Source organism: Ostrea edulis, chromosome 7 (assembly GCF_947568905.1).
Source record: "Ostrea edulis chromosome 7, xbOstEdul1.1, whole genome shotgun sequence".
In the NCBI taxonomy this organism is placed as follows: domain Eukaryota; kingdom Metazoa; phylum Mollusca; class Bivalvia; order Ostreida; family Ostreidae; genus Ostrea; species Ostrea edulis.
Genome location: NC_079170.1, coordinates 34,052,293 through 34,079,485, shown reverse-complemented (window position 1 = coordinate 34,079,485; position 27,193 = coordinate 34,052,293). Strand labels below are relative to the sequence as shown.

At 34.5% G+C, this 27,193-nt stretch overlaps 2 protein-coding genes and 2 long non-coding RNA genes across 10 annotated transcripts in view; 2 read left to right on the top strand and 2 right to left on the bottom strand.

Annotated features, from left to right (window-relative positions):
• Nucleotides 1–3,192: 3,192 nt before the first annotated feature.
• On the bottom strand, nt 3,193–6,323 carry LOC130048053 (uncharacterized). Its single transcript, XM_056144086.1, has 2 exons — nt 6,041–6,323; nt 3,193–5,872 (listed from the first exon to the last, which is right to left on the bottom strand). The coding sequence occupies exons 1-2, from the start codon at nt 6,100–6,102 to the stop codon at nt 3,760–3,762; spliced, it is 2,175 nt and encodes a 724-aa protein (XP_056000061.1). The 5' UTR covers nt 6,103–6,323; the 3' UTR covers nt 3,193–3,759.
• Nucleotides 6,324–10,736: 4,413 nt separating this feature from the next.
• On the bottom strand, nt 10,737–27,114 carry LOC125657259 (interferon-induced protein 44-like). Its single transcript, XM_048887955.2, has 8 exons — nt 26,809–27,114; nt 19,829–20,384; nt 19,657–19,718; nt 13,947–14,144; nt 13,157–13,303; nt 12,783–12,954; nt 11,544–11,889; nt 10,737–11,139 (listed from the first exon to the last, which is right to left on the bottom strand). The coding sequence occupies exons 2-7, from the start codon at nt 20,358–20,360 to the stop codon at nt 11,561–11,563; spliced, it is 1,440 nt and encodes a 479-aa protein (XP_048743912.2). The 5' UTR covers nt 20,361–20,384; nt 26,809–27,114; the 3' UTR covers nt 10,737–11,139; nt 11,544–11,560.
• Nucleotides 16,384–18,407, top strand: LOC130048052 (uncharacterized). Of its 2 annotated transcripts, none has more exons than XR_008796880.1 (2): nt 16,384–16,548; nt 18,067–18,407. It is a non-coding gene; the product is annotated as an uncharacterized LOC130048052 (long non-coding RNA). The 2 variants fall into 2 exon arrangements; XR_008796879.1 differs by lacking the exon at nt 16,384–16,548 and adding an exon at nt 16,869–17,137.
• Nucleotides 26,930–27,193, top strand: part of LOC130048050 (uncharacterized) — a 31,495-nt gene continuing 31,231 nt past the window's right edge. For 4 of the 6 annotated variants that reach the window (XR_008796877.1, XR_008796876.1, XR_008796872.1 and 1 more), the window contains exon 1: nt 26,930–27,049. This is a non-coding gene — a long non-coding RNA (uncharacterized LOC130048050). The remainder of the gene's footprint in view (nt 27,050–27,193) is intronic. The other 2 variants (XR_008796875.1, XR_008796874.1) reach the window with 2 other exon arrangements.

Here is a 27,193-nt window from a genome sequence, read left to right as displayed (position 1 = left end):
TAAATACACAGATCAATAAAAAGCAAAAGGGTGAACCACAGAACAGCCGCTGTAATTGCTGAGGTGAGAAGTTCCATCATTACCTATCTCATGATTTGTTCAGGTACTATGTAAAACACGTCTAATACGAGTAATGCTAATTTCTTATACAATATGATCCAAACTTCACTCAAGTTCATACAGGCCTAACTCTCTTTCATTATTGGGGAAGGAGTGTAAGATGCAGTACTAAGGTTTTGACGAGACCATCATATATATGGGTGATATGGCGGACCAGTGGAGATAACGGACTATTTTGATCTCTGAGCGGTGCACGGATATACTGGTATTAATGCCAAGCAAAAGTCCCTCAAAGAAACAAGGGCAAAATATAGGTCCAAAACCATTCCAAGCACTCATGTCATCCACGCATTTGGATTAATAGTGCTTGTGAATATCACGGGACTACCAACTTGTCAGTTTTACATTGTTATGTCGGTATTCGGTTATCTTTCCGGTTCCTATTTGTTAATCCGCCATACCATGTCACATTCCTACATCAGGTCTATAGTTCTCGAAATAAATCGTGGGGAACCGGTGTTGTAGTTTAGACCCCCCACCCCTGGAAAAACGGACCTGGGATAGATTTTCTCCCATAGGAGGAAAAAGCGCCCCAGCATATAATTCCCCCTATGTACAAAGTCAGTATAGAGTTTCCCTCTTTACGGAAAACCGCCCTGGTATAGAATCCCCCCTCCTGTTTCCGGATTTTATCGACCGGAATCTTCGACGATATTTATGAATCAAACGAATATTTTTTTGGAGATGTTGACGTTGGGTTTACACGCTGAAAACTTTGAATTGCATACAGTAAATACAATATGCTTTTCAAAAGACTGCACCGATAGTCAATATCATTAAGATTTTTAGTAAAAAGTCGACTAAAAGATATAGAATTAAAATATTTGTAAAGCAAAGTAGATGCACTGAATAAATAAAAGTAATTCTATTTTCCCGTTTATGTAAATTCGAAATTTTAAATAAAAAAACCCATTAACTTCTTCCTACCTTCACTATTTCAAATGTTAGATACTTGTAAATAATAGCAAAGGCTTGAAATGTTTGCATGGATTTTGATATACAAATGTACAATTGATATAATTTCCTTTAAAAAAAAACATAAGATGATTTGATACACAAGACCCTGCTCATATATATATATATATATATATATAATAAGAAGAAGAATTCATGGGTCTAAATAAGCAAGAGAATTTTAGTAATAGAACTGGAAACGGATGCATAGCTAAAATGTAAGAAGGGGGAAAACATACTGTCATTTAAGGGGAAATTCTATACTGGGACGGTTTTCCCTAGGGGGAAAACTGGGCCCGGGTTAATCCTTCCTAGGGGAAAATTCTATGCCAGGCACGTTTTTCCGGGGGAAAAGTCTATGCGGGGGAAATTCTATGCTACAACACCGGGTCAAAACAGGTCCTCAGTACCCTTTGCTTGTGGGAAGAGGTTACTAAATGGGACGGTCCTTCGATTATAGCGTAAAAATTGAGGTCCCATGTCACAGCTGGTGTTGCACGATAAAGGATCCCCCCTGCTCAAAGTCCATAAGCACCGAATTTCGGCTAAAATTTACCGCCCTTCACCAGCAATAGCGACGTTTTCATGAAAGTGAAAAATTCTTGAGAGCGACGTTAAACAATTTACAATCAATATATCAGTTCACCTACATCTTGGAACGTCTCAATAGAGTGACAAGAAACAAAAATAAAACCAAAATTATATGTAGAAAATTACAATTTTGAAATCAAATGCATTTTATAAATGAAATAAAATTGATTTCCATGTTCATTAAAGTCATCCATGGTACTCCTGGGGTTTTGTTTTCCGTTCGACTAGTCTCATACTAACATCCATATAGGAGTTATAGAAACAGAAACGAAAATGCCATACTAGAGTGCCATTTTTAAATACTATTTCCTGGGATGTATCTACCGCGTAATACTTCAAACCCAGCGAACAATCATGATAACTAGCCAATTTATCTACAAATAAAACCTAAAGACATGTAATATAAAGTGACATATTATACGTTGTAATAGTTTTTACTACATATTTTTCTACAGGGTACATACACCTGTACTGATCCATAATAAGCCTAGACAGTTGTCTCTTTAACAAACATGGCAAAAAGGAAATATTAATATCTAATGGTAACCTATCCAAAAATTACTTTGTTTAGCTAATTCTACACACAGGTACCCCGACATTTAAATAAAGAATATGCTGGAGTTCCTCATTGAAAATGCCTGTGTAGCCTATGGTGATCAGGTCTTCCAACACTGTTGCAATTTTTATCGGTAAGAATTGTGCCCCTTTGTTAGCTTACCTGCTTTTATATTCTTATAAAGCAGAGTTTATTAAAAAGCGTCTATGTGAGAATAAAAAAAACACACCTTGCTATGGTTGCTTTAAGTTTTATCTATTAACAATAATTCTTTTCGTTCATATGTCGATTCTATGTACCCCTGTGAACTCGAAATAGAATACACCACAGATTCCTTTATATCTGCTTTGTACTTACAACAATGTAGATATTTTATTAAAAATGAATATTGATGACAGACTAACAGCTCAACTTTATGACAAATCGGATGATTTCAGCTTCGCCATCGTCAAGCACATCTATGTAGAAATTTTCCATTATCACCTGCATATGTTGTTTATATCTCTTAACTGATTTGATACACAAGAGCTTGATTTGCGTATTAACTGTTTTAAACTCGAGGCAGACTACTGACAAGAAAGTCGATGTTAGAGGGGTTTCAACAGTCTCATTTAAAGTAAGCGTTTTGCAAATATATGATCGTTATTATAATCTAGTTTGAAAATCATTGGGTCAAATGCTGTTTGACGTGTTTCACACTGATTGTAAGGCCGTTCTTAACACAATGACTTTCACTAGGAATTGCACCAATTACCTACTTAAGATATATGATTCACGGCGGGTGAGACTGGACGACAGGGATATCCACTCCTCCTAGGCACTTGATTCTACCTCTGGTATGTCCAAGAATCCGTGTTTACTCAACTCTTTATTTTGTATTCTTTATGAGACTGATTGATCACTGTTCGTTGTGATCACCTTTATTGTAATATACACATCCGTACATTACTGTTTACAAATGATAACGGATGAACACCATATTGAAGCCACATTTATTGAAAATGATAGTGCTTTGTAAATACTTTGTCATCTACTAATAACGAGAACGAACTAGAAAGATAGCAAATTTGAAAACTAAAGGTCAAATACAGCATTTTGTCAATGTAGTAAAAGATAGAGATCAAATTGCACAATTCTTGTAACACTAAAGGAAGGAGTTCCCGGGTTTTGCATGTACAGTGTAAGCCAATCTCATTATTAAGAAAAACAAATGATACACCAGCAACTGTGTTTCTTTTGTTATTTCCTATTGTTATGCTATAGTATATAACTAAAGCACAAACTTGATAAGTCATATCAAAGGTATTATTACACGTGGTTCCGGTATTGTGTGTTTAAGATGGTTTCAATGCCTTTCACAGCATATCAATTTATTGATTGAATGATTATGTTTTAACCGATGAAGATACGTATCTACATTCGACATTGATTTGTATAAGCATGGACCAAAAAATAAAATAAAGGGGAAAGCATGAAATGATAGAATTTGTCAATGTTAAAATTCTGAATATGGTCGGAGGTGAGGGCGAATTTGCAGTTTAAGAAATTTTCTTCCTCACCTCCAAAGAGAAACTTTCAATAAAACGTGTCCCCGGAAATCGAACAATCTCCTTTGGTAACCAACGTTTTACAATTCCATATGTTTGATTGGATGTTTCCCATGCTACTTTTAATACGGTAGGTATGTTCAAAGATATGTCATTTGGAAAAACTGCATTTTCATTCATGATACATAGCACGTTGTTTGCAAATATGTTTCCCGTTTTCATATTTTCCATAACGGGGATCAAATGGTAATTTCTACAATATATATCTTCTAAATATGCAGGCGTTACGAAGAATATCAAACAAAACGAATTCTCAATAATGTCAGCTGTAATTTCGAAATTGTTTCTCCCTGGATTATTCAACTCACAATTATTAAGTATGATGCCCGCGTTGATGTTGTCCTCCAACAGCTTATTGTACAGCTGACTCGTGACGTATTCTTTATCTTCATCACAACAAAATATATAACACGTGTATCTGTAGGGTTTCCTGATCAATTCTAAAGTATACAGACAGATTGAGCCTATTTTGTTTCCATAAACGAAAACACCATATAAAACCAATGGAGTTATGAAAAAAGCGATCGTTTCAATATAATATCGTGTAATTTGAGAAAGGACGTGAGATTCGTCTTGAAACTTTTCTTTCATCAGGTCACCAGACATTAATTGACGCATCAACTTGTTTACTTTTTCAAATTTAGAATGGTTGTCCATCTCAGTCAAATACGGATGATCTGGAAGAACTATAATTGTATCGGGGTGTCGCACTGTCACATTGATTAATGTTTTATTTTCCTTGTCGTACAGCAGACGCTTGTATTCAATTGTGTGAACACCATAAACAGTAGTATCCGCACACATTGAAAACCCCGAAACTGTTTTCCCTGGGAGATTGAATACAACATCCCACAACGAGCATCTCAAGTGTATTTCAAACCAATCTCTTAGATAACCACAGATGCAAAATACGCTTATTACAAAGGAACAACCATGACATTGACCCTTTCCCTTTTTTATGATGGAAGTTTCTTCTCCATTTATAAAGTATGTTTGTGTGATATTCTCTTTGTCAATTCCAAAGGACAGCGGGATCCAAATTATCTGTAGCTTATTACCCAGTGGCACAAATATCACATCCTGAATTCCTGAGTATCTTTTCAATATATGTTTACTATAAAGATTGGTATAGGTCACAGTTCGCAGCCTTGGGGGTATTGTTTGGATTCCATTTCTATAATATTGACCAGAACGTATTTTTCGCTTTATTTGACACTTGTACATCCCATAATCTTCTTCTCTTATAAATGATATGATTAAGGAACTTTCCACAATTTCATTTGAAATATTCGTCTTTATTTTTATCGTTTGGTTATCAGCATGTATTATTTTGTTATTTTTTTTCCATTCCACTTTCAATCCAAATAGAAAATTGGCAGATGGTATATATATGGCGCAGTTCAATTTTGCAAATTCACCCGGAGATTTAAATTGCACTCGTACGTTCTGTATTGTTGTGTTGTCAATATCTGTGATGTCACAGTTGGATAGTTCGTCCTTTCTATATATCAAATTATTATCTGTTTTAAGAGCAGATGCATCCAATGTTCGTGTCATTATACATGCTGTATTCTCACGTGCTTCCTTTGAAAGTGGTATGTTTGATGTCCGTAACGAATCATTATATAAAAAGTTCGAAGCGAAAAAGTTTTCATATTGTGCAGCAAAAGATTCCGACATGGTAAAGCACAATATAGACAAAGCAACACTCCATAACACATAAATAATGACGCATCGGTGAAGTAGTCTTAAAAATCCCTGAATAAATCTACGAAATATATATCCAAACGGTGAAAGTATGTCCACGGAGCGCAGTATGGCATTGATGCAATCCAAATATCTGGCCCATGTACTCGTTTTAATCGTATAAAGGGTTAATGAGATTAATAAAGGCACAATGTCATACAGCACTGAGAATGATAACATTATGCTGATGCAGGCAAAATAAGGTCTCACAACATTGTCATATAGTGACCATAAAGCCAGTATTAAGGCGACAAATAATTGGAACATGACTTTTATAATGAAATGGAAGAGATCCATGCTGAAATACCAAACAAATATTAAATGTAGCATTGTAATTTGAAAGACTAACATGCATATTATTAATATAATGTGTACATGATAGAAATATTTTAAAATCTACTTAAATTAATATAAACCATTTGCAATAGAGTTTGGAAATTTTCCACTTTAATAAGATAAATCGTACGATAAAATATGCGAAATATGTGTCCTTCGTTGAATACACCTGTCTTCTATCAATCCCTTCATTGGCTTGGTGTCGTTTTTCCTTCATCGGATTTGAATGATTCGAGATATAATAAATCAAGGTGCTTTGCTACCCCAATGTTCAGTTTTCCTCACGTTCTGTTGTGAAAAAGTAACCATTCTCAATAATCCCAAACTAATAGCATGTATAAACTCTTCGTATTATAACGCATGAATAAGAAAGAAATGAAACAAAAATAGATAGATGAATATAAAACGTTACTACTTACCTACTTTCCGATGTGTTCACATACCCACTGGTTTATACATGGGGTTTAAATAATTTGTAATTCAGTACAAATGTATATTGCTCCAATTCAAATTGCCATTGACATTACACTTTGGATCAACTTTCAATTCCTTTGTTACTTTCATTGGGCAAATCACGATTTTCTCTCAGATTTAAAAGGCGTGCTCTAATATGTATACAGGCATTCTGGTTGCATTGTATAAGCAATACACGTCCCTATCGATATCCCAATTAAAGACGGGTAGAATTCGAGAGATCATTTAATACTGTCTGACCTTGAATTGTGATCTAGTACATTGTTGATAAGTCACGGCACACCCTTTACCAATGGACACTAGATGAGTAAAGTTTCGTTGTTCATACATTTGCTATATGTAGTTTTTATCTGGGATGGAATAATCGTATTCAGAACTCTATTGTCATAATTTTTCAATTCATTATATGGTAAGTATGTAATATATGAAAGGCGAAGATAACGAGCAGTGATATATATCTTAAACTCTGAAATGTAACATACTAGAATTGTTTTTTTTTTCCTTTAGAAAATTCGTAACTCAACAAACCGTTTGGCTTTGAGTAATTTCGAAGAAAAAAGCATCAAATCTGTGTCACCGTTTTTGAAAAAAAAACCCACTAACATGGAGAATAATCGTCCACATCGATATCACTGAAGAGAAATTATTTGTCGAAATGCGCATCTGGTGCATCAAAATTGGTACCGTATAAGTTTTATATTATGACCCCTGGGTCGCGGCCTCTGCTGGTGGACTGTTAGTCCCCGAGGGTCTCTACAGCCCAGTAGCTAAGTACTCCGTTACTACCTTGAAAATACAGATGTATATTTAATTGCTGTTACAAAATTTAGAAATTCATTTCATTTCAAAATTAAGGATTATCTCTCTCACCCATAGCTCTTATCCTTAGACGAATTTGACTCCACCTTTTTGGCACACTGTTTTCCCCTAGAATAGCTCTAAAACTTCATTGTAAACATTTCGGTTGAGCATCACTGAAGAGACATTATTTGTCGAAATGCGCATCTTGTGCATCAAAATTGGTACCGTATAGGTTTTATATATAAAAGACTTCTGAATTCTTTTTATATAAATACTTGTTAGCAACTCTTTGAATGACAATTTCGAATATCTGCAGGAATGCGGTAAATTGAGTTCTGCCGCATGAAGACTGAACGGACTTTGCTCATCGATTGCAGAAAAAAGAGTCGTGTGGTGGACTAATTAACAGATTCGATATACATCTCCATTGATGTGCGTATGTTTCATTTGAGATTAATAAGCTTGAAATGAAAGTTGAAAACACTTTTACCTCATCATCACAAGAAATGTTAATTCCATTTGAATAAAAGACAATTTGTTCCTTTTGTGTTTTGTTTCCAATAGAGGTTGGATGAAACTTTTCTGGGTTTGCCTGCATTTTGTTTGCGTATAACCATTCAATCAGAGATCTACTGTTATCTTGCAGTCTGTTATAACCCGGTGTAAAGTAAAGTATCAACATCTGCATAATCGTGCGTACGTGGGGCTTACGTGGGGCTTCCATCAAGCAGAGTTGCTGAATCAGTATGTGGAAAGGCCCCTTATATTAAGAGGCGATTCTCCGGATCCAGGCTTCTCTGCCAAGTTTTGTTCGTATGCATTGTTGGACTTGGAGATGGCGGACTTTCGATTGGTTGAATATATGATTTGATAATCATACAGGCAGTATTACGCCTTCCAAATTATAGAATTGTATGGTTGTTTATCAATTTCAAGTGCAATCTTAATGAAAAAATACATTCACAGAGTGATGAGTTTACTGGATCAACACATATGGAGTTAGAGAGTCTGAAAAGGGGACTAAGAAGAATGAAAGATGCCGGCCTCCCTGTCCAGACACTTGTTCTCGACAAACATGACATGATAAAGAAATTCATCAGCACGGAGAATAATGATAACAAAACATCGTTTTGATGTCTAACACAGGTAAGTGTATATTTCTCATTCCTTTAGTCAACTTGATTTTCAAAGTTTGGTAGTCAACCAAAGTTTGGTAATTAATGTGACTTACAGAGTTCATTTTATATAAACCTAAGTTATATCAAACATTTGAATTATAAAATTAAAACACACCGGCATTTCAAAGAAACTTGAGTCTAATGCAGCGTAAAAGGATTGTGATGACATCAGACTTTGAACTGAAAGTGCTGTCAATCACTGCTACTGGGTGGCAATATCCACTGGAGACAGATGTGGTCATCCTTGGTCAAATATATTGCAAATAAACAAGAGAGCTGTAAACATGAGAAAATATAGGAATATAGAAAATTACTAAGAGAAGGTTATACTTAAACATTCCTCATTAAAGTACTCTTATCTAAACACTAGTATGCGAAATAGTATAAAGTTTGTCTTCATTGAAGAAAAGGTGAAGATTAAGTACCCGTGTGAAATGTTCAGTTATTAGGCCGTTCGTGGCACACTTATTCCGAATACGGATTACTTTGTTTACCTGATCAAGATACATGTATAGGGCTCACGACGTGTGTGACCAGTCGACAGGGGATGCTTACTCCACCTAGGCACCTGATCCCACCTCTGGTATATCCAGGGGTCCGTGTTTACCCAAATCGTTGTTTTGTATTCCTTAACGGAGTAATCACTGTTCGTTATCTTCACCTTGAATTGATCACTGTTCATTATTGTCATATTTTAATCAGTTCAGAGCGAAAATTATAAGTAATCGATTTAATTTGATAATAAAAAAAATGCAAAGACCAATAAAATTTACTTGAAATACTTAAGCATATTTGGGCTTTGTCTCGTAATATGCGCCATTAACAAAGCTCTACCACAGTCACTAGGGGGTTTATGTATTACATCAGACATCACTGTCGTTAATTTCGGGAGTTTGAATAACGTTTTTCAATGAGCCAAAATTAATTGATATTGGACACCAAGTTCTTCCCCCTTTTCCATGACTAAGTGAAGACGAACGAGTAGTGATATATATTGTTTCAACTTGTTCCGTATCATTTATGTGTATTAAAAAGAGTATACATACATCAGTTTTTGAACATGTGCCCAAAAGATCATACTTAAGAATTAACTTAAGATGGTTTTGAGAAAAAGTACACATTTAATACCATTCGGGAAGCTAAAGAAGATTATTCGGTTGGCCATTTACTGAACACAATTTTAGACAGAGAAGCAGATATTATGCTCATAGATCATATTGTGAGCTTACCTTCGAGGAATCGGTCACATTTATTACACCATTGAAAACACCTATCAAAGTTTCAAAGAAAAGGGGACCCAGAAGCAAAGAAGTCCGTATTGATCACTAGCATCCTCATATGTACGCTTTGAAATCCTTTCCAATGCACACTTGATTTAAAATAAACATTAATATGTCACCTTGTATTTTAGAATGGAAAGCATATATAATGACAAAAGAAAAAGAATTAATTTTTGTATGAACTATTTATAGTCAATTTAAATCAAAAGTAGAGCATATGACATATGCAGACACGCATTTATAAATTAGGGAGAAAAAACACTGATAAAGAACGACTGATAAATATCGTTATTGAAATGAGAGAACACAAGATAGGATTCACATCGCAGAAAACAGGCACTATTGGAAGTGATGTCAACATTTAACAGATACTATGCGGTATTTGGATTCTGATCTAAACAACCTGAAAGACCACAGCATTTCGATTCTTGTTATATTTTGTCAGCTAACTGGATTCAGAAATTAAAAAAAGGCAACACAGGAAAGTTCCACGGGTAACAATTTTGAGGATATGACGTTGTTAGTGCAGTATATAAACGAAGTTATTTCATCAAGTTCATATTGATGAAATGTTAGTAATTAAATATTAATGGAATTTAAAAAAAAAGTTTCCGAAAAATTAAAATTAGTAGTATAGGTAACAGTTGGTGATCTCTGAACCAAAGGAACAGACAGAAGAGTTTGCTGAGTTCTGCTTATTCCACGGATTCTATGCATACATTTTTCATTACTCTTCACAGATGCATGGAATAGTTTGACCAATCTGCAAAGCCAGTTTACAAGCAGGACACCCGATACTTTAAACAATAAATATTGTTGAAAAATTCGTTTATTTTTATTTTTTCTCAACGGAGAATTTTTTTCAATTTGATTTTTATTATTTTCTCGTCCTAACCAAGCAATAAAAATATTTAGTAAAAATGGATATTTTTTTTAAAATGCTGGCGTAAAGTTTGTATATAGTAATATTAAATGCAATGTGTATCTGAAGGCTTACAAATCGCGTGGATTTAAAGCTTAACATAAAATCCACAAAGCTAAAGATAGATATTACATGTATAAAGTATATCATACAATACAGAAAACGCGCTAAAACATTGATATGTTCATTTAATTGCTGTTTACATTTGAATAGCTGGAATAATCGTGGATTTACAGTCGTGGATTTCTATTTTGAAATATTTACATCTCATTTAGATTGTGGAAGCATAAAACTTAAGAAATGTACTTTTCCCCTAAGAAATTGCAAGCTGATATCAGTATGGCAAAACAGTGTCATTGACATTACAATAACAACCCGACTGTTTATGATGTAGAAGGTAGTTGCTACAGTTATCTCACGGTTGTTAACACTCTTTGACTGTCGATCACATTCAGTTTTATTTTAAGTATTTGGTATATCCATGTAGAAACACGCATAGTTGTCCAGTCAAAAACGTAACATTTGCTTTTGTTGATTGGTTTATCGTTGTGATGTTCGAAATGTAAGGGCGTATCTGAAAATAAGATAATAAAACTTAACAAAATCGTATAAAAATTGGAAAAGAAACATTTCCGCGTTCACTCACGAAAACACTGAATCAGTAAACATGTGATGATCACTGCTAACTTAAAAGTCCATTATGGTTTTCCTTATTCGGGCTAGAATAGGTCCTCAGTACCCCTTGCTTGTCGTAAAAGGTGACTAAATGAGGTGGTACTTCGAATGAAACCACAAAAACTTAGGTTCTGTATCACCGCAGATGTGGCACGACAAAGACCCCCCCCCGCTCAAAGGCCATAAGCACTAAGCTTAGGCGTAAATTTTGCATACCTTCAACGACGATGGTGACGTCTCGATATCAGTGAAAAATTCTCGAGTGGGAGACTGAATAATATTGTATTTTCATTGATGCATTACCTGATTTCGAAAGTGTCCTAGATATTGAACCAACCAGCGAGACGTCTGACTCTTGTTTTCTTCCCCTCTGACACCAGTTTGCTGAATTGTTCATCCATGGAATCATCAGCGAAATCTAAGCATCGTTGTAGAGCTTCCATTAAAAGAATATCAACACCAATTTTCAGGTTGATTTCGCTTTCATAGTTTTTGATCGGAAGTATATGAGCACGTGGCAGACCCATTATTTCCGCTACTTTAACAACGGCATCATAGACAGCGAAACTCGTGAAAGTGTTGGTGATATCGTTTTCCACATCCGGGCATATCTTGTCCAGTTTGGTCAATAGGACAACCTGGGGAATGTCTGTAAGGACATAAATATTGGAAAACCTTCTACTCTACATTACGTATGACTTTGTTTTAATATATTTTTTTATCCTATAACAAGGCTTCAGTAACACAATACTACATTACTGGTAATTTCTCTTGATATACATTATATTACGATCGACAACTGGACATCGATACATCAGGTATAAGAGAGGAGCGTGATTTTACTGGTTCAACTTTTTGGAATGTTGTTATTTTTACTTAAAAAATATCAAACTTACTTAGTCATGGCATCCTTTTTACTCCAGTAAATTTATGTCAAAAAATCAACCTTTGTACATAATTTACCGGTAAATCTCCCATGAATTATAATTGTAGAGTGAAAATTAAACGTATGTAATGTGTATTGTTAAGTCATTCATTAAATACTTAACGCATAAATTTTGACTACGAAACCGAATTATTCCGTTTACCTGATCAAGATAAATGACTCACAGCGGGTGTGATTTATCAATAAGGTATGCTTACTCTTCCTTTACATCCGATCCAACCTTCGGTTAGCAATAAACTCTTAAACAAACATAACTGCCTCAAGTGAAGAACTATTTCAGATAACGTACAAATAGATAAATAAATAAATCATCATTTATTTAGTCCGAAAAATATATATATATCGTACACATTTTCATAAACACGTAAATATGAATAAGACCTATTCTGCTGTAACAGCGATCAAATAAAGCTCAAGTTAACAATATCGTTAAGGCGTGTATTAAGTTGATGACAATCATGATAATGTCATAAAGACGAAGAATCATTAAGTAATATACGACTAGATTTTTTATATAAATAAAAGTTATATTGATGGATATTGACAAACATCAATTCCTTAAATGCGTCAAATATCTTAGTCAAATATCATCTTACTTCTTTGGTTCATTTTGACTTGTAAATCCTTGAGCTGTTTGCGGACTTTTTCGGGCATAACATCAACAGTGCTGCCATCTACAACAAAAGCCACGCAGTGAATTTTGTCCTGTATATCTGGCTCCTTTACGTAACCAGGAGTGTCTCGTGTGAAAGGGACCATGGGCTGGAACTAAAGAATTAAAATATACGTTGTATTTCACGCAAGTTCAATGTAGTAATGAGGATCTGTTGGATGTCTTAAATTTCTTTATCTTTGCATTTTGTTTTATTTCAATAAAGCTGAATTTCGTGGATATGTTTGCATCAGATATCAGTGCCCTCGTTTAAATGCTAGATTAAAAATAACCAAATTACAATGTTATACAACAAACCTGATACCGATCCGGGACATTTCCGTCCAAAATAAAGGAAATTTCTTGTGCATCCATTTCGAATTCTTCTTCAAATCCACGTGTGTCACACAGGTGAAAATTTAGAAATTTTCCAGATGAAAAATCCTTTATTTCGTACTGACGGTACTGAAATACCAGATATCAAATATTAAACCTTTTTTATATATTCTTTTAGATCTCTTAATGGAGATATTTTTATAGTAATTATCACGCATAGACAACAGCTGACAACAGATAAAAATGTAAATCTCGGTTCGCCATTCATAAAACCAATTTAGTAACAGATCCATATCATGGATAATTATGTGTAGAACGCTCCTACCCCTTAAATATGAATAAACATTTAACGACAGTTGTTTGGCATCATTTTAAAATTAAAAAGGTAGTGTAAACATAAATGATATAAAATAGACACTAATGGTATAAAATTATTGAGTTATAAGACTTCTTTTCCGCTTTCTTTTTTACAAATAATTATCATTTTCATCCTTGTGATTCGTCTGAATCGTTTCACCTCGATTGATCAAAAATTGACTGAGAATTTCATGCATAAAAATATTATTGGTACTATCATTCTCTTCAATTTCCATATACTTTAATTTACTACACATCTTTCTAGTTTTAAAAAGCATGTGTTTTGCGTGTACATTAAATTGTACATTAAATTGTATCATCTACTTTCAGAAAAGATATTGTAGAAAGGAACAAAGAGAGAGAGAGAGAGAGAGAGAGAGAGAGAGAGAGAGAGAGAGAGAGTCTAAATACTAACAGCAGTAGTCACACTGTGTTCAAAGCTCCCACTGCATGCTTTACTGGTGATTTTCCCGCGGAAAATGGAGTTGACGGAGTTAAAGAAGCTGGATTTTCCCGCGCCAATCTGACCAACAAGGAGAATATTTGCTGCAGGAACGTTCACCTCCGCTACAGGTTTGTATTTGATAAGTGACTGCCTCAGGTTCTGAGCACTCTTCAAACATAATATAATCAGTGAGATTGAATAATCAATAATGATTAATATGTATTTTTTAATGAAAGTAAAATTTAGATGTTAGACAGCAACTTGTTCATGATGTGGTAAATTAATTTAGCTAAAACTTTAAACTTTATGTTGATTGCACCAAATTGCTTTTGTGTAATATATCTATTTATTAAATCTTGCATAAAGACTGTGTGCATTATGTCAGTTGTGAATATAAGTATTTTTTTCTTTGATTATCAAGAATCAGACAGTGTTTAAAGTAATTTGAAATCACATGTCTGAGTTGTCTTATCACACCGCACAAGGTGGTGTTTCATATCTAGGATGAGTAAGTATCTCCTAAAGATCGTTCACACCGTGAGTCATAGATCTTAAACAGGTAAATAAAGTAATCCGTAATCAAAATTGGTACATAAACTGCCTTACAATTGGCGTCAAGCACATAAGACAACACTTTAGGTTGTATTTGCAAATTAGAGCATTATAGCGACCATAGAATTTGCTAAATCCTGGTTTTGAATAAAGACCTTTGCTACATCAACTTATTTGTCGGTATTCTGTCTCGATTTCAAATTAGACCGTGCGCATAACACGCTCTCGAATATCAAATTACTTGAGAAATAAAAACACCATGTACAAGTGACAATGAAATATTGCAACATAGATATGGAGGATTTAATGTTATTCCGATTGTCAACAACATGAGTCTGTATGTTGCCCTTAGGAACTATGATCAATAAATTAGATAAATATAAGGAGATATTGAACACGTTAAGCCCTTGTTTATGTCATGTTTTGGGTATTTTGAATCGACATATGAATGAGAATTGTTGATAGACCAAATGTCGTCAATGTATCTAAATGTTGAGTTGATTGCAGGATGGATGCAGTTTTTCTTATGTTGAAGCTTTTGAATAAATGCTGACTCATTATATTACATAAAACGTCTGATAATAAAGGAACATGCCTGTGGGAATTTCAAAATGACTACTTGCAGACCTTATCACCAAAGACTATGTATCTATCATTGACGGAAATTCCTGCATGGAATACACGGATTTCAACAGTCTAATAGTCTGCATTTCAGAAATTCCACGGTCATTATAACGATTATATTCGCAAATACAGTCTGTCATTAGGTCAATTGCTATCTGACGTGTTTCGTACTAATTGTTGGATCATTATTTGCACATCGATTTGAACTACTAATTTCTATGTTTACATGGTCAAAATAGAGGGCTAACAGTTCGACAGAGAATGTTTACTCCTCCTAGGCTTCTGATCCCTCCTCTGGTGTTTCCAATGACATGTGTTTCCCCACTCTCAATTTTGCATTCTTTACGAGATTTATGGAATTGAATATTGTGTGTTATGTCAACTTTTCCATGGCTTTAGAATACTGAGTGAAGTTTAAAAAAAATAATTTGTGAACGAGTGATCACAAGATGTGTGGTTATGCATATACATTTTTATTATCTATAATATATATAATGTCAAAACTGCTAGTCTTTAATTCATCGTGTGGAATGGTTGTGTAATGTGTTGAAAGGCCATACGATGTGTTCTTTAATTTGGGAAAGATTTTGTGATTTCAAGTTTACAACATATTTCGCTGGATCCTTCATCCTTCTTTCCTTTACAAAATTTCTCGTTTATGTATTGATACAATACCTCTGAAATTTCTCTTTTACAATGATCAATATTTTCTTGAAGAATAAAGATGGGGCTATTGTAGACTATTTTCAGTATATTGTAATGTAATGTATCTCTTTTCGAAACGGTAATTCAAAATTTTTCGTCCCACTGAGTGTGTATATGAAATGTTTTAAAACTGAACCACGCTGTTACAGAATTCTGCTTTTTGAACAAGAACTTCAGGTATAAGTCGGAATACTAGATTTCAACTGAAAAGCCAGGTTCGTGTAAATCACAGTTGTTATATCGAGCCCTAGAAAATAAAGACAATATAGTTGCAAGTTTTATCAGATGGAACCACTGCGTAATACTTGTGTTTCTTATTGAATTCTTTTATCACTTCTGATTTACTAAACACAGAAGGATAGATGGTATACATTACAGTTTTAATGTCTCTGCTATGCGATTTTGATATGAAAGTTCGAACCCATTATAAATTAATGACTTTAGGTCGTAAGTGTTAACTAACTCGTAAAGACACACCCTGATCCAGAAGAAAAACAACAATTTTGTGTATCAGATGCTCTATATCTAGGCACTGTGGAATTTCTTTGCAATTGAATAGTTTGGTTGCAGCAGTAAAAGTAGAAAATATTTATATATAAGGTGCATACTTGAAAATGGTAGAATACAAGACTGAAGTATTTTATGACGGATATTATTTTGTTGTTGACGACTTCTATCCCATTGCGCACCGGTAAGTGAGAAAGTTTCCCTGTTTACTTTTGGAAGGTCGGTGGTTTCTTCCCAGATACATTGTATCTGGGTTCTCTCGTCCACCAATAAAAAACTGGGCGCCACCGGATAACTGAAAAATTGTTGAGTGTGGCGGAAAACACCAATACTATCTATCTATTTATCTATCTAGCTATATATCTATATATCCCGTTGTTAGTAAAGTTAAGTTTAAGAAACTAACGGCGGGATTCGGAAATATTATAATCATAACTCGCAGTGGTTTAAAGAACCTGTAATATGCAATATCTATAATCAAATAACTCAGTCTGTATTCTGGTGTTGAAAAATCCAAGCATGGGCTAGTTTTGGCTTCTTTATAGAACTTGTTCAAAACTTTCCATGGAGCAGAGTAATTTTTTGAACGAATATGATACAGACCTAATAGGGGCTGTAAACTCGCAAACGAGATGACGCGAGATTTGAGTATTTCCGGTGACAAACAAACCTTTACGGTTTGCATGAAATCATACAAGTTGGAAATATCCTGCAGTTTTTATCGTTGTTTTGGACGATGGAAAGAATTGGACGTTATGGGGAAAGTTTTGCGGGTCAGTAAAAATGCATTCTAATACCGGTAGTAAACTTGATTTCCATTAGATAAATATAAATATCTTGGTTTTGTTTGTTACCACATCTAGGGCCTTCATACCGATCATCAGTCTTTAGTTACATATAAGCTCAAGTAAATATAAATAGATTTACATGTACATGTATTTATTTACAATCCACAAATCAAAATGTATACAGTTATATGTCACATGCAGTCACGCTTGAAATTGTATAAATGAAATGTTTATAGGGGAGGGGGGGAGCATGATTTTACGATCTATAGAGAGAATTTTTACAAAAAACATTCCTAGACACAGCAGCTGTAGCACTACTAAATAGTACTCTTTCCATGACATATACAACAAAACTTCATCACTGATTTCTTATCGGCGTCGTGCGTGCATGACCTTGATAAGCTGCAATAATATATCCCTCTCCTTTAAAAAAAAAAAGGGGGGGGGGTCAGATTAATAAACTCGGAGAGGGCTACATTATTGCAGCTAAACCTTAATAAATGTAATATTTAAACAATTTTCAAAAAGAAGTAATAGTATTTAATATTATAAAACAATAAATTGTTTTTAGAAAGTGGATTCATTGAGATTCGGTTGGTACTTGTGGGAAAAAAGGGGGGTGTTATAACTTGATAACATTCATGTAATATGTTATGTTTTAAGGTTCGTACAGCTGTATTCACTGTTTACTGGGAATATTATTATTAAACAAACTTTCTCCATCTGCATTGAATTTTTCTATCCTCTCTCCTAAACCAGTTTCAAATTGTATAAACACAGTTTTATGTATAAAAAAAATATTAGTTTAAACTAAATTCAAGAATGTGGCTTTGATTTAAGACTTACAATAATTTCCTTGAGATAAAGAGAAACGTATTACATGAAAATAATTTCTATTTCATTTTTTTATTTAGGTTAGATGCCATTGAAACCGGTCTCTTGAAATATTCCCGGACACCTTGATACCCACGCCATGACATACAGTTCCTGTAAGTGCTGACTTACCGTCAAAGCAGTGACTTGTGTAACACCTAATGGTGCAATCACTTATTTTTCAACTTTGAATATTATACAGGATCAACATGTGCTCCACAGCAGAATTCCCGCAAAACCCACGACTGGAATTAAGCACTGTTTTTTGTTTTTTTTAAATTTGATATAATTTTCTTCATTTATTATTTTTTTCAAATCCTTTATGAATAAGATAAAACGTGTGTGTCAAATATTTTAGTATAAATAAAAATGCACTACTGATTGTTATTGTTTTATTAAGTATATGTTATCATACATGTTGATTTTAAATCCATCCAGGAATGAAAATATTGAAAGTATAATTCTGTTAATGGTATGTGTCCATTCAGAGTCCTTTATGATCCCAGATAATTTTGCAGTCAGCTGTTCTCCAAATAATCAAGTTGCAGCAATAAAATTATATCACTTTGTAATGTTCTTTGTCCACTAAGAGTCCTTCATGATCCGGAGAATTTGCATGCAGTCGGCTGTAGTCCAAACAATCGAAACACAATAATGCATATTGCACAAAAGCTAGTCCTGTATCAGGTGATAGTAAGGATGGCTGGACTTGAGGGAGAAAATACTCTTCCTGAATTCTAAATGTAAGAAAAAGTTTATATATAGTGTACAATGAAGACTATAAAAAGAGAATCCACAATAAAGAGGCGTCAGTTATTCTCGTACAGAAGATACACATTCTACAAATTCTCTACCACTGAAATTACTCTCTCCGGCATTTGCCTCCTTATATCTTTAGACAAGAAGTGCCCCCACTTCCCCTGTAATTTCTTGCTAAATATTTACAAACATAATCAAGCCATAGATAATCAAGTTATCTTAATATTACTATTTTCTCCAAATTGCTTAAATAATAATAATAAAAACCAGTGAAGTAAAGGGCAATAATATAACCATCCCCCCCCCTCCTTCAATTTTAGCCACATCATAAAATTATCTAATTGAGTTACATTGTACATTTGTATGTCTAATTATTAACGATAATAGGCCTAGTTGTTTGAATTAAAAGAGAAGAAGTAAGTTGAATTAAAAGTACAAATGAATTGCGTAATTATCGAATAATCATTCATGAAGGTGGAAATGAACGTATACTTGCAGTTACCTGGTTGTTCTCCATCGACACTTGAACCACTGCATTGACAATATACGTCAACTTGTTAAACAGGAACATAACAAATGGTTGTGGTACACAGCGTTCTCTGATTTACGCATAAGCATTGGTTTTTCGGACGTGTAGTTGACCCAATTCTATACTCGTATATACTGAATCGGATTTGTTTGTCACCGGAAACGCTTCACCGGAAGTGACGAGAAACGAGACTTACAGCCCCTATTATTTGTTGACTTAAAGTGAAAGTAAATAAAATGAGACATCATGCATATTTGTTCTTTTGTATGCAGGGTGTCCATGGATACGCTTACTTATTTGTGTGTTGCGAAAATATCCCATCATATCAGAATCGTACTCTCACCTCTTCATTCCACTCAGCAGATTCTCGCCAAGGTGCATCGGAAAATTTCGGGTCGGGTCCATCTACAAAAGAAAACTTTTGTCATTCTAATCCTTAATCAGATTACAATATCCATCACAATGACCTATTCTTGTTATTGCAGAAACCTTCTAGAAACATAAGACGTGCTTACCCGCAACGAGGTACACTTCCAGGTTGGTAACATTCAGATTGTTGTTTGTCATAGAGCTGGTGTCTTGATGAATGTAATTATAATAACCGCCTGACATATTCAAACTACCATTCAATGCAAATTCATGTCGAGTCTTTGATATCGTCCCGCTGAATGAATGAAGGTCATAGTTGCCCCCAAACGTTGGACCGTAATTACGTTGACCGTACGCAGCATTAGCATACTTGGAATCGTTGACATCAGCTTTGACTGGATTGAACGACCCATTGTACTGCAGGCGGAAAAGGAAGGCGTTTGAATCACTGATGTAACTGCCGTTAGAGTTCCAGCTCTTTGACAGGTACCCCCCGTATATCGTGTTGTTAGTGTTGTACAGCACCGTCACTGTCGGTCCCTGACCATCACATTTCTTATGAAACGTTTCTGCCGAACATTTGTGTCTGCTGATCTTGTACAGTAACCGGAAGTGACATGTCTTACCTATCCATGTGGCTAATTGGTCTCTGAGTTTTTCTGGTAGAAGCTCAGGCATTTTTTGAATAACGTTTTGAAAAAGCTGGAATGAAGATAATGGAACTTAGCGCAATGTTACACAAAGGGATGGACATTTCAAGTATACATTCTAATGGACTTTATATACAGCGGACATCATTGTACGGAACCCATGTTAGATAGTATCCCGATCTAACCTGATTGTTTCTCACGATGAACAAACATGACATAAGTGCAATTATTGTAAATAACAACAGTAATGCATCTCAGTTTGTTAAGTCATTGTTATTTACGTTGACGTTTTGCATTTAAGTATAATTTCAAACTTACAGCAATAATGTAATTATATACAAAAGCCTGTTCTAATAAAACGCGTAGCTTTCGCGTGATAACAAAAATATGCGTTGTACGCAAAAAGGTTACGCTATAACGCGTTAACTTTGTTTATCAACGGGAAACATAAGGATAAACCCCAAACTAAAGAATAATGGGTTCAATATTATACGGTAACATGGAATAATCTGTTCATTACAATGAATAACAATAAGCTAATCCAGCTGTACCTTGTAACTGAGGCGTAACCGAGGTTACCAATGGTTTTCGAGGGGTGAAAAGTTTCAATGTTACCCTCAACTACATGCAATATTTGTTTTATTATTTTGTTTGTTTTATTACGCTGCCCTATCATACAACAAAGCCGAAAATAACGTCTGCTGACATTTGATCAATCACTATCATGCAATGTTTTGTATATCAATGCGGGTATTCACGTTTATTACAATGCCCAAAATACGTCGTCCAACAATCTATGGCAAACTGTACGCGCATAAAGTTGACGCATGTGATAATATTTATAATATCACCCGTTGTCAAGTAATGTTACCCGTTGCTCGATGCTATCACCCTGAAGCTGGTGCTCTCTATTCTCAGAGGGAAATAGTATGGGTTTTTTCCCCCGCAGTGCTTCTCTACTAATCAGATGCAGTGTGTTACAAGAAATGATGATAATATTTGATGAATAATTCTATGGAAAATATGAATTTTATCACTCGGATCATCTCGGTTGATTCCATCTAACCTCGGATGTATGATGTTTTCCGCCACAGTACGTATACAGTGACGTATTACAACATGCTTAACGTTACTGATTAACTGGAACTACTGACAGCTCCCGCGAAATACATTCCATTTTAACATAATTTATCTTTCAACATCCTCAATGTTTATGCCGGGAGAGTAAATAGACAACCGCATTGCAAATGTTAGACTTGGCTACATATCACTTACTCTCATACATCCGAAGCTAGATGTAGGGTACCGGAATCTGCCGAATGTGAGTTTTATATGACACGGACCGATGTTGCCGTTGCAACAAAATGGGCACAGAACAATTGACGTATTATGACGTCATTCATAGGACGTTTCATAGCGGGACTAAACGGCAACTTTCTTTATACAACATAGATAATATTGATAACGTCAAATGAATAAACAGAATGCACCTTACAAGTCAAGTTAATTTTGTTTGCATTCAATAAATTTTCACTAGCATGTTTGCATAACATTCTGAAATATGCTTGTGTAAGATTTAAACGTGTTAGCCTATGTACATAGTTCTTTATTTCCTCAGATTATTTCATTAAAATGCTTTATTTGGTTTGTTAAACGAGATATGAATGTTGAAAGCATTGCAGAAAAATGCAAAACCATTTTCCTACAGTGTTTGCGGCCTTCATACCCCTTCATCCCCCGTTCAACAAACCAAAGGAAGACACCTTTTTATTTATATTGAAGAGACATTATTTATCGAAATGCGTATCTTGTGCATCAAAATTTGAACCGTGTAAAACTTATACGGTACCAATTTTGATGCACCAGATGCGCATTTCGACAAATAATGTCTCTTCAGTGATGCTCAACCGAAATGTTTGAAATCCGAAATAACTATGAAGTTTTAGATCTAAATATAGCCAAAAACAGCGTGCCAAACAAGTGGAGCCGTATAAGGTTTTCATTCATATGTTTCCGTATTTTGTCAAGTTTAAGTCCGTAGAATAGACATAATTGACCCGTAAACTGTTAAGCTGTTAAACGTAACAGCTGAAAAACACCTGACCTTTACTTATCTCCATATTTGTTGATAATTTCCATATTTAGATGATAGCAAAGGTAAATACGAAGGGCAATATATCAACTCAAAATCAATTAAGTATGACTTGTGTGTTATTCTAGATTCAAACAAAGCGTTGACGATGCACCGGGAAATATATTTTCCTACAATTTCAACAGTGCCTCGCGATAGGTTGCTAAGTTCGTGGAACGTGCATATTCACACGCGAACAGACGGCACTAAAACCGGATCTAACTAGAGTAAACAGAATGTGACTTCAACGTATTTCAATAAGCGGAATACAAACGGCGAATGTAAATATCAATGCATAGAAGCCAGTCTTCGTTCCTTTTAGTAATCATGGGTTCCTGTTTCACTTAAAGGACACAACGCATGTTTCTAAACTTTTTCCCCTTTTCAGCAAAATTAATTCTGTTTATGCCTAGAACTACTTTAAATGTGTTTTAAATGAAATATATTGCGTAGTTTTCGAGTTTGAAAGCGATGGAATTGAAATCTTGCGATATGCATATTTTCTTTTGCTAGTTTGCGCGCCATTATGTGTGACGTCATATGCGCCCTCGTGTTTGAAAACATCTATTAGCCATTTCGTAAACAGATTAGATTTAATCGACAAAAAAACAAAACAATTATCACGTTAACGGCTTGTAAATAATAATGCATTAAGATGTTTTGTGTCGTGCTCGGGTGTACTAGTTGTCGGGAGAAAGGATTTAAACTGAGTATTTTTCTATTATTCGAAGGATGGTACGAGAAAAAAGACGTGGATAATTTTTTTGTTGGAGCAAGAACTTTACCTTAAAAAACACACCCAGTCACCTTTTCAAAAACTGCTTGGACAGAGACCCTGATAAACTGCGAGAAAATGGATATATCGAAGCTATAAGCACTGGTAGGCCTATAGCATACATTCTGTTTTGCTCTTCAAATTCAATAGTCACTCGGATCAACTGACCTTCACCTTGTAACAACATATATCGACGATGCAATGTAACTTCTACCAACTGGTAGATTTACAAAAATAATTAAAGATACAAAATAATTGAACTTATAATTATACATATAATAGAATATTGTATTTCCTAACTTTAAATTGATTTATAAAATTATTTCCTTATTGAACTCGTAGCATCTTGAGTGCTCAGTATAACACCGTGCTCCCACTTTGTAATTCCTAAAGACGTGCAGATCACAATTCAAAAATAGTAATAAGATTGCTTTATCAAAATAAAATTATGTGATTACCACTTTAAATTTGATTATTTTTATTGATTTGTGTGTGTGTTGTCTTTTTCTTTCTTTCCAAAATGCACTCGTGACAATAGCTTGGCATAGGGCCTAGTTGTCAACAATTTAACGTATCATAATTTGTCTGATTCAAAAATAAATAATGATTGCACTGTTTATTTTAGAAAAAACAGTGCCAATTACAGATGTATAAAGGAATAACATCCCCAAACAGTTTGTAGACAGCGACCCATATAAACATTATTCACTCACAATACTGCCGATTTCATACACGCTTTACTCGCTATATTTGGGTATTTACATCGTTATATGTGTGCACTGGTGGCGAAAACATAATTATACAACTCGGAAAATTTGTCAACATCGATTTAAATGTTGCCCATGGTAAATAAATTAGGCCTCGAAAAGTTGGGTTTTTAATACTATCTCGCAGTAATTTCACAATCCGAAGGGCGCATGTGACGTCACTGTACCACGTGACTACCTATCTAATCAACTATACTTTTTGAAATCGGGGCTTAGATTTAAGTCTGTATTGTGGTTAATTATCGTAGAAGACGAAATGCATGTAATGTTGTATACTTTGAAAACATGAGATGTGTCCTTTAACTATATATATTACGTAACTTTCGACATAGAAAAATATCAAAATATTCTATATCAATAGAATTAAGTAATTGTGTTTAACAAAACTATTTTTCAATCATTATTCAGTATTCTGTAATTTCACACTGGAAAACGAAAATATGTTAAGGTAGTTCCATCCTAATGTGACATCAATATTAATAGTTGAAAATGGAAAAACTGTATTGATTTCAAATCAGTATACTTAGATTTAATTAGTAACCAAAGAAAATGTGCATGTTGCCCCCTTTTTATAGATACCAGGCGCACAAATCTAAAATATGTGTTAACATAAGAAAATCAGAAATTTTCTTTATACAGAATAATAGAAATAGATAAAAACCAATTGAAATGACAAAGTTTAAATGGCAACAATTTAAAACAAAATGTTAACTTATAGATATGCATAGATTGTTTGTGAATATTATGTAAATCATTGTATAATATACATGCAGTAGAAAAACACCAGCAATAGGAGCTATTGCTCTTGACAACATTTTTTCATAAATAATTGATTATCTATGAAAAATATCAAAAAATTTTCAATATCAAAAGTTAACTGTTTACTCTGAAAGATATATCTCTATCGTGCGTAAAGTTTAATTCATTGATATTCTTGGAAAAAACCATGACATCACACGAGAATAGATCATCCTTGAAAGCTTGTAGCAAACAAAAATCAAAGCAAAAAATATACTTTTCTTCTGCCAAAACAAAAATTATAAGTTATTTTGATCAACTTCTACGATGTTAAGATTTGATATCAACAGCATTAACAATACTTTACAATAACAATGAAAGGCGAAAATAACGAACAGGGATCAATCTTATAACTCCTATAAGCAATACAAAATAGAGAGTTAGGCAAACATGGACCCCTGGATATACCAGAGGTGGCATAATGTGCCTAGGAGGAGTAAGCATCCCCTATCAACAGGTCACACCCGCTGTGAGCCCTACATCCTGATAAGATAAACGGAATTATCTGTAGTCGAACTCAGCATGCCAAGAACGGCCTAACAATCGGTATGAAACACGTCAGACATCATTTGACCCAATAATAGGATGTATTTGCAAACTACATGTAGATCGTTATAACGACCATTTGCGAAATACTGACTTTAAACGAGACTGTTTACACAGATGATACGGCATATATATGTTTTAAGACAATCAATGACAAATGTTCCCATGCCGTTTTATAAACAAAGAAAACTTATATATTCCAGAGTCCTTCCTGCACAACTCATGTGCATGTTGTCTTTTATTATTATCTGGTCCGTATCACGATCAGAATATAGGGCTCACGGTGGGTGTGACCGATCGACAGGGGATGCTTACTCCTCCTCGGCACCTGATCCCACCTCTGGTTTGTCCAGGGGTACTTGTTTGCCCAACTATCTATTTTGTGTTGCTTGTACGAGTTATGAGATTGATCACTGTTCGTTATTTTCACCTTTCATATATGATAAGTGGTCTTTGTATTTGTTAAGTTTTGTCATGATTGTGTGAATGATCATTTACGTGTTGAGATTGGTACAGCAATAAAGGGTTTGGGTGCAATATTCTAAATTTCTCAAGAAATTTCCTTTTTAAATTACCTTCTGCATGCCTTTACTAACAAAACATAGTTGTTGATATGTTTATTTTTTCGATAGTATGCATCAATTTAAGTCATATTCTGAGGCCATCAAAAAACAACCAGTATTTAAGCATGTTATGCTTAAACTACACAATAAGGCCAAAGTAATTGTTATAAATTATGCATTTTTTTTTTATCAATTTGCATTAGAACAGTATAATTAGCGAAATCCTGACGTTCAGTGAGAATGTTGAAATCCATTCAGCATGAAGTTATTTATCAGTAGTTTGCCTCGATTTTTAGCCTCGCGCTCAAAATCACACGGGCTCTCACCTCTGTCGGCGCGGGTTCGAATCCCACTCGCGCCGGTAAGTGAGAAAGTTTCCCAGTTTACTTTTGAAAGGTCGGTGGTCTCTTCCCAGATACATTGTATCTGGGTTCTCTCTTCCACCAATAAAAACTGGGCGCCACCAGATAACTGAAAAGTTGTTGAGTGTGGTGGAAAACATCAATCAATCAATCAGTCAATCAATCATATACAGGTGACAATAGAATACATAATGAAATGTAGCTGCATTGAGTTATTTGAGATATAAAAAAGATTTACTCTGATTCCCTCACTCTTATCACGGCATCTTAAATATATATTGCTATTTCAATAATTTATATAATAAAGTGATCATAAGATACGGATATGTTGCGGTATGAACGTTTTGTTCTCTTTATCTCATATTTAGAGTTACGTACTTTCGTTATTGCAGGTATAAACAAACAAGAATAGTTAAGATTTTCTGTTGTTAAAATGTCATCTAAATTGCAACATAATTATGAGTTATTGTTATTTATCATTTATTTATATCACGCACGAGTGGAACCCATGAATACACGAACTACTGGACATACCTGTTAAGACTGATGTATAATTGACACAGTTTCCCACTTAATTCTATAACCAGGTTTATCTTTGTTTACACAATTGTTCTACTTGAACCATCACAGCTTCAGACTGTCCTATGGAAATGAACGATTTTGTCTGGGGTGAAATCTTCCCGAGACCTGAATTATTTATCCGCTCTGTTGACAACAGCAGAGACGAGTCATGTATCGAAATTTACAAACGATAAAGTAAAGCCGTCAATGAAAGGTAAGTTTTAAACCGCTGCATTCCCATCAAAACCTAACCCGTCTTGCTTTGTTGCAGTGTGATAAAAGAGAAGGACAAATGGATCAAAAGATATTATGCATAAGTTGAGGAAGTAATTGTGCATAAGTTAAGGAAACAAAGGAC

What these genes read in the sequence shown, in the direction of transcription:
- LOC125657259 (XM_048887955.2), bottom strand. Translation starts at nt 20,360, where the DNA reads ATGCCTGAGCTTCTACCAGAAAAACTCAGAGACCAATTAGCCACATGG. An exon ending in CTGCTGAGTGGAATGAAGAG is followed by an intron (nt 14,145 to 19,656) that starts GTGAGAGTACGA and finishes TTATGTTTGAAG; the next exon opens with AGTGCTCAGAACCTGAGGCA. An exon ending in AACACAGTGTGACTACTGCT is followed by an intron (nt 13,304 to 13,946) that starts GTTAGTATTTAG and finishes CTGGTATTTCAG; the next exon opens with TACCGTCAGTACGAAATAAA.
- LOC130048053 (XM_056144086.1), bottom strand. Translation starts at nt 6,102, where the DNA reads ATGAAGGGATTGATAGAAGACAGGTGTATTCAACGAAGGACACATATT. An exon ending in CATATTTCGCATATTTTATC is followed by an intron (nt 5,873 to 6,040) that starts GTACGATTTATC and finishes TTGGTATTTCAG; the next exon opens with CATGGATCTCTTCCATTTCA.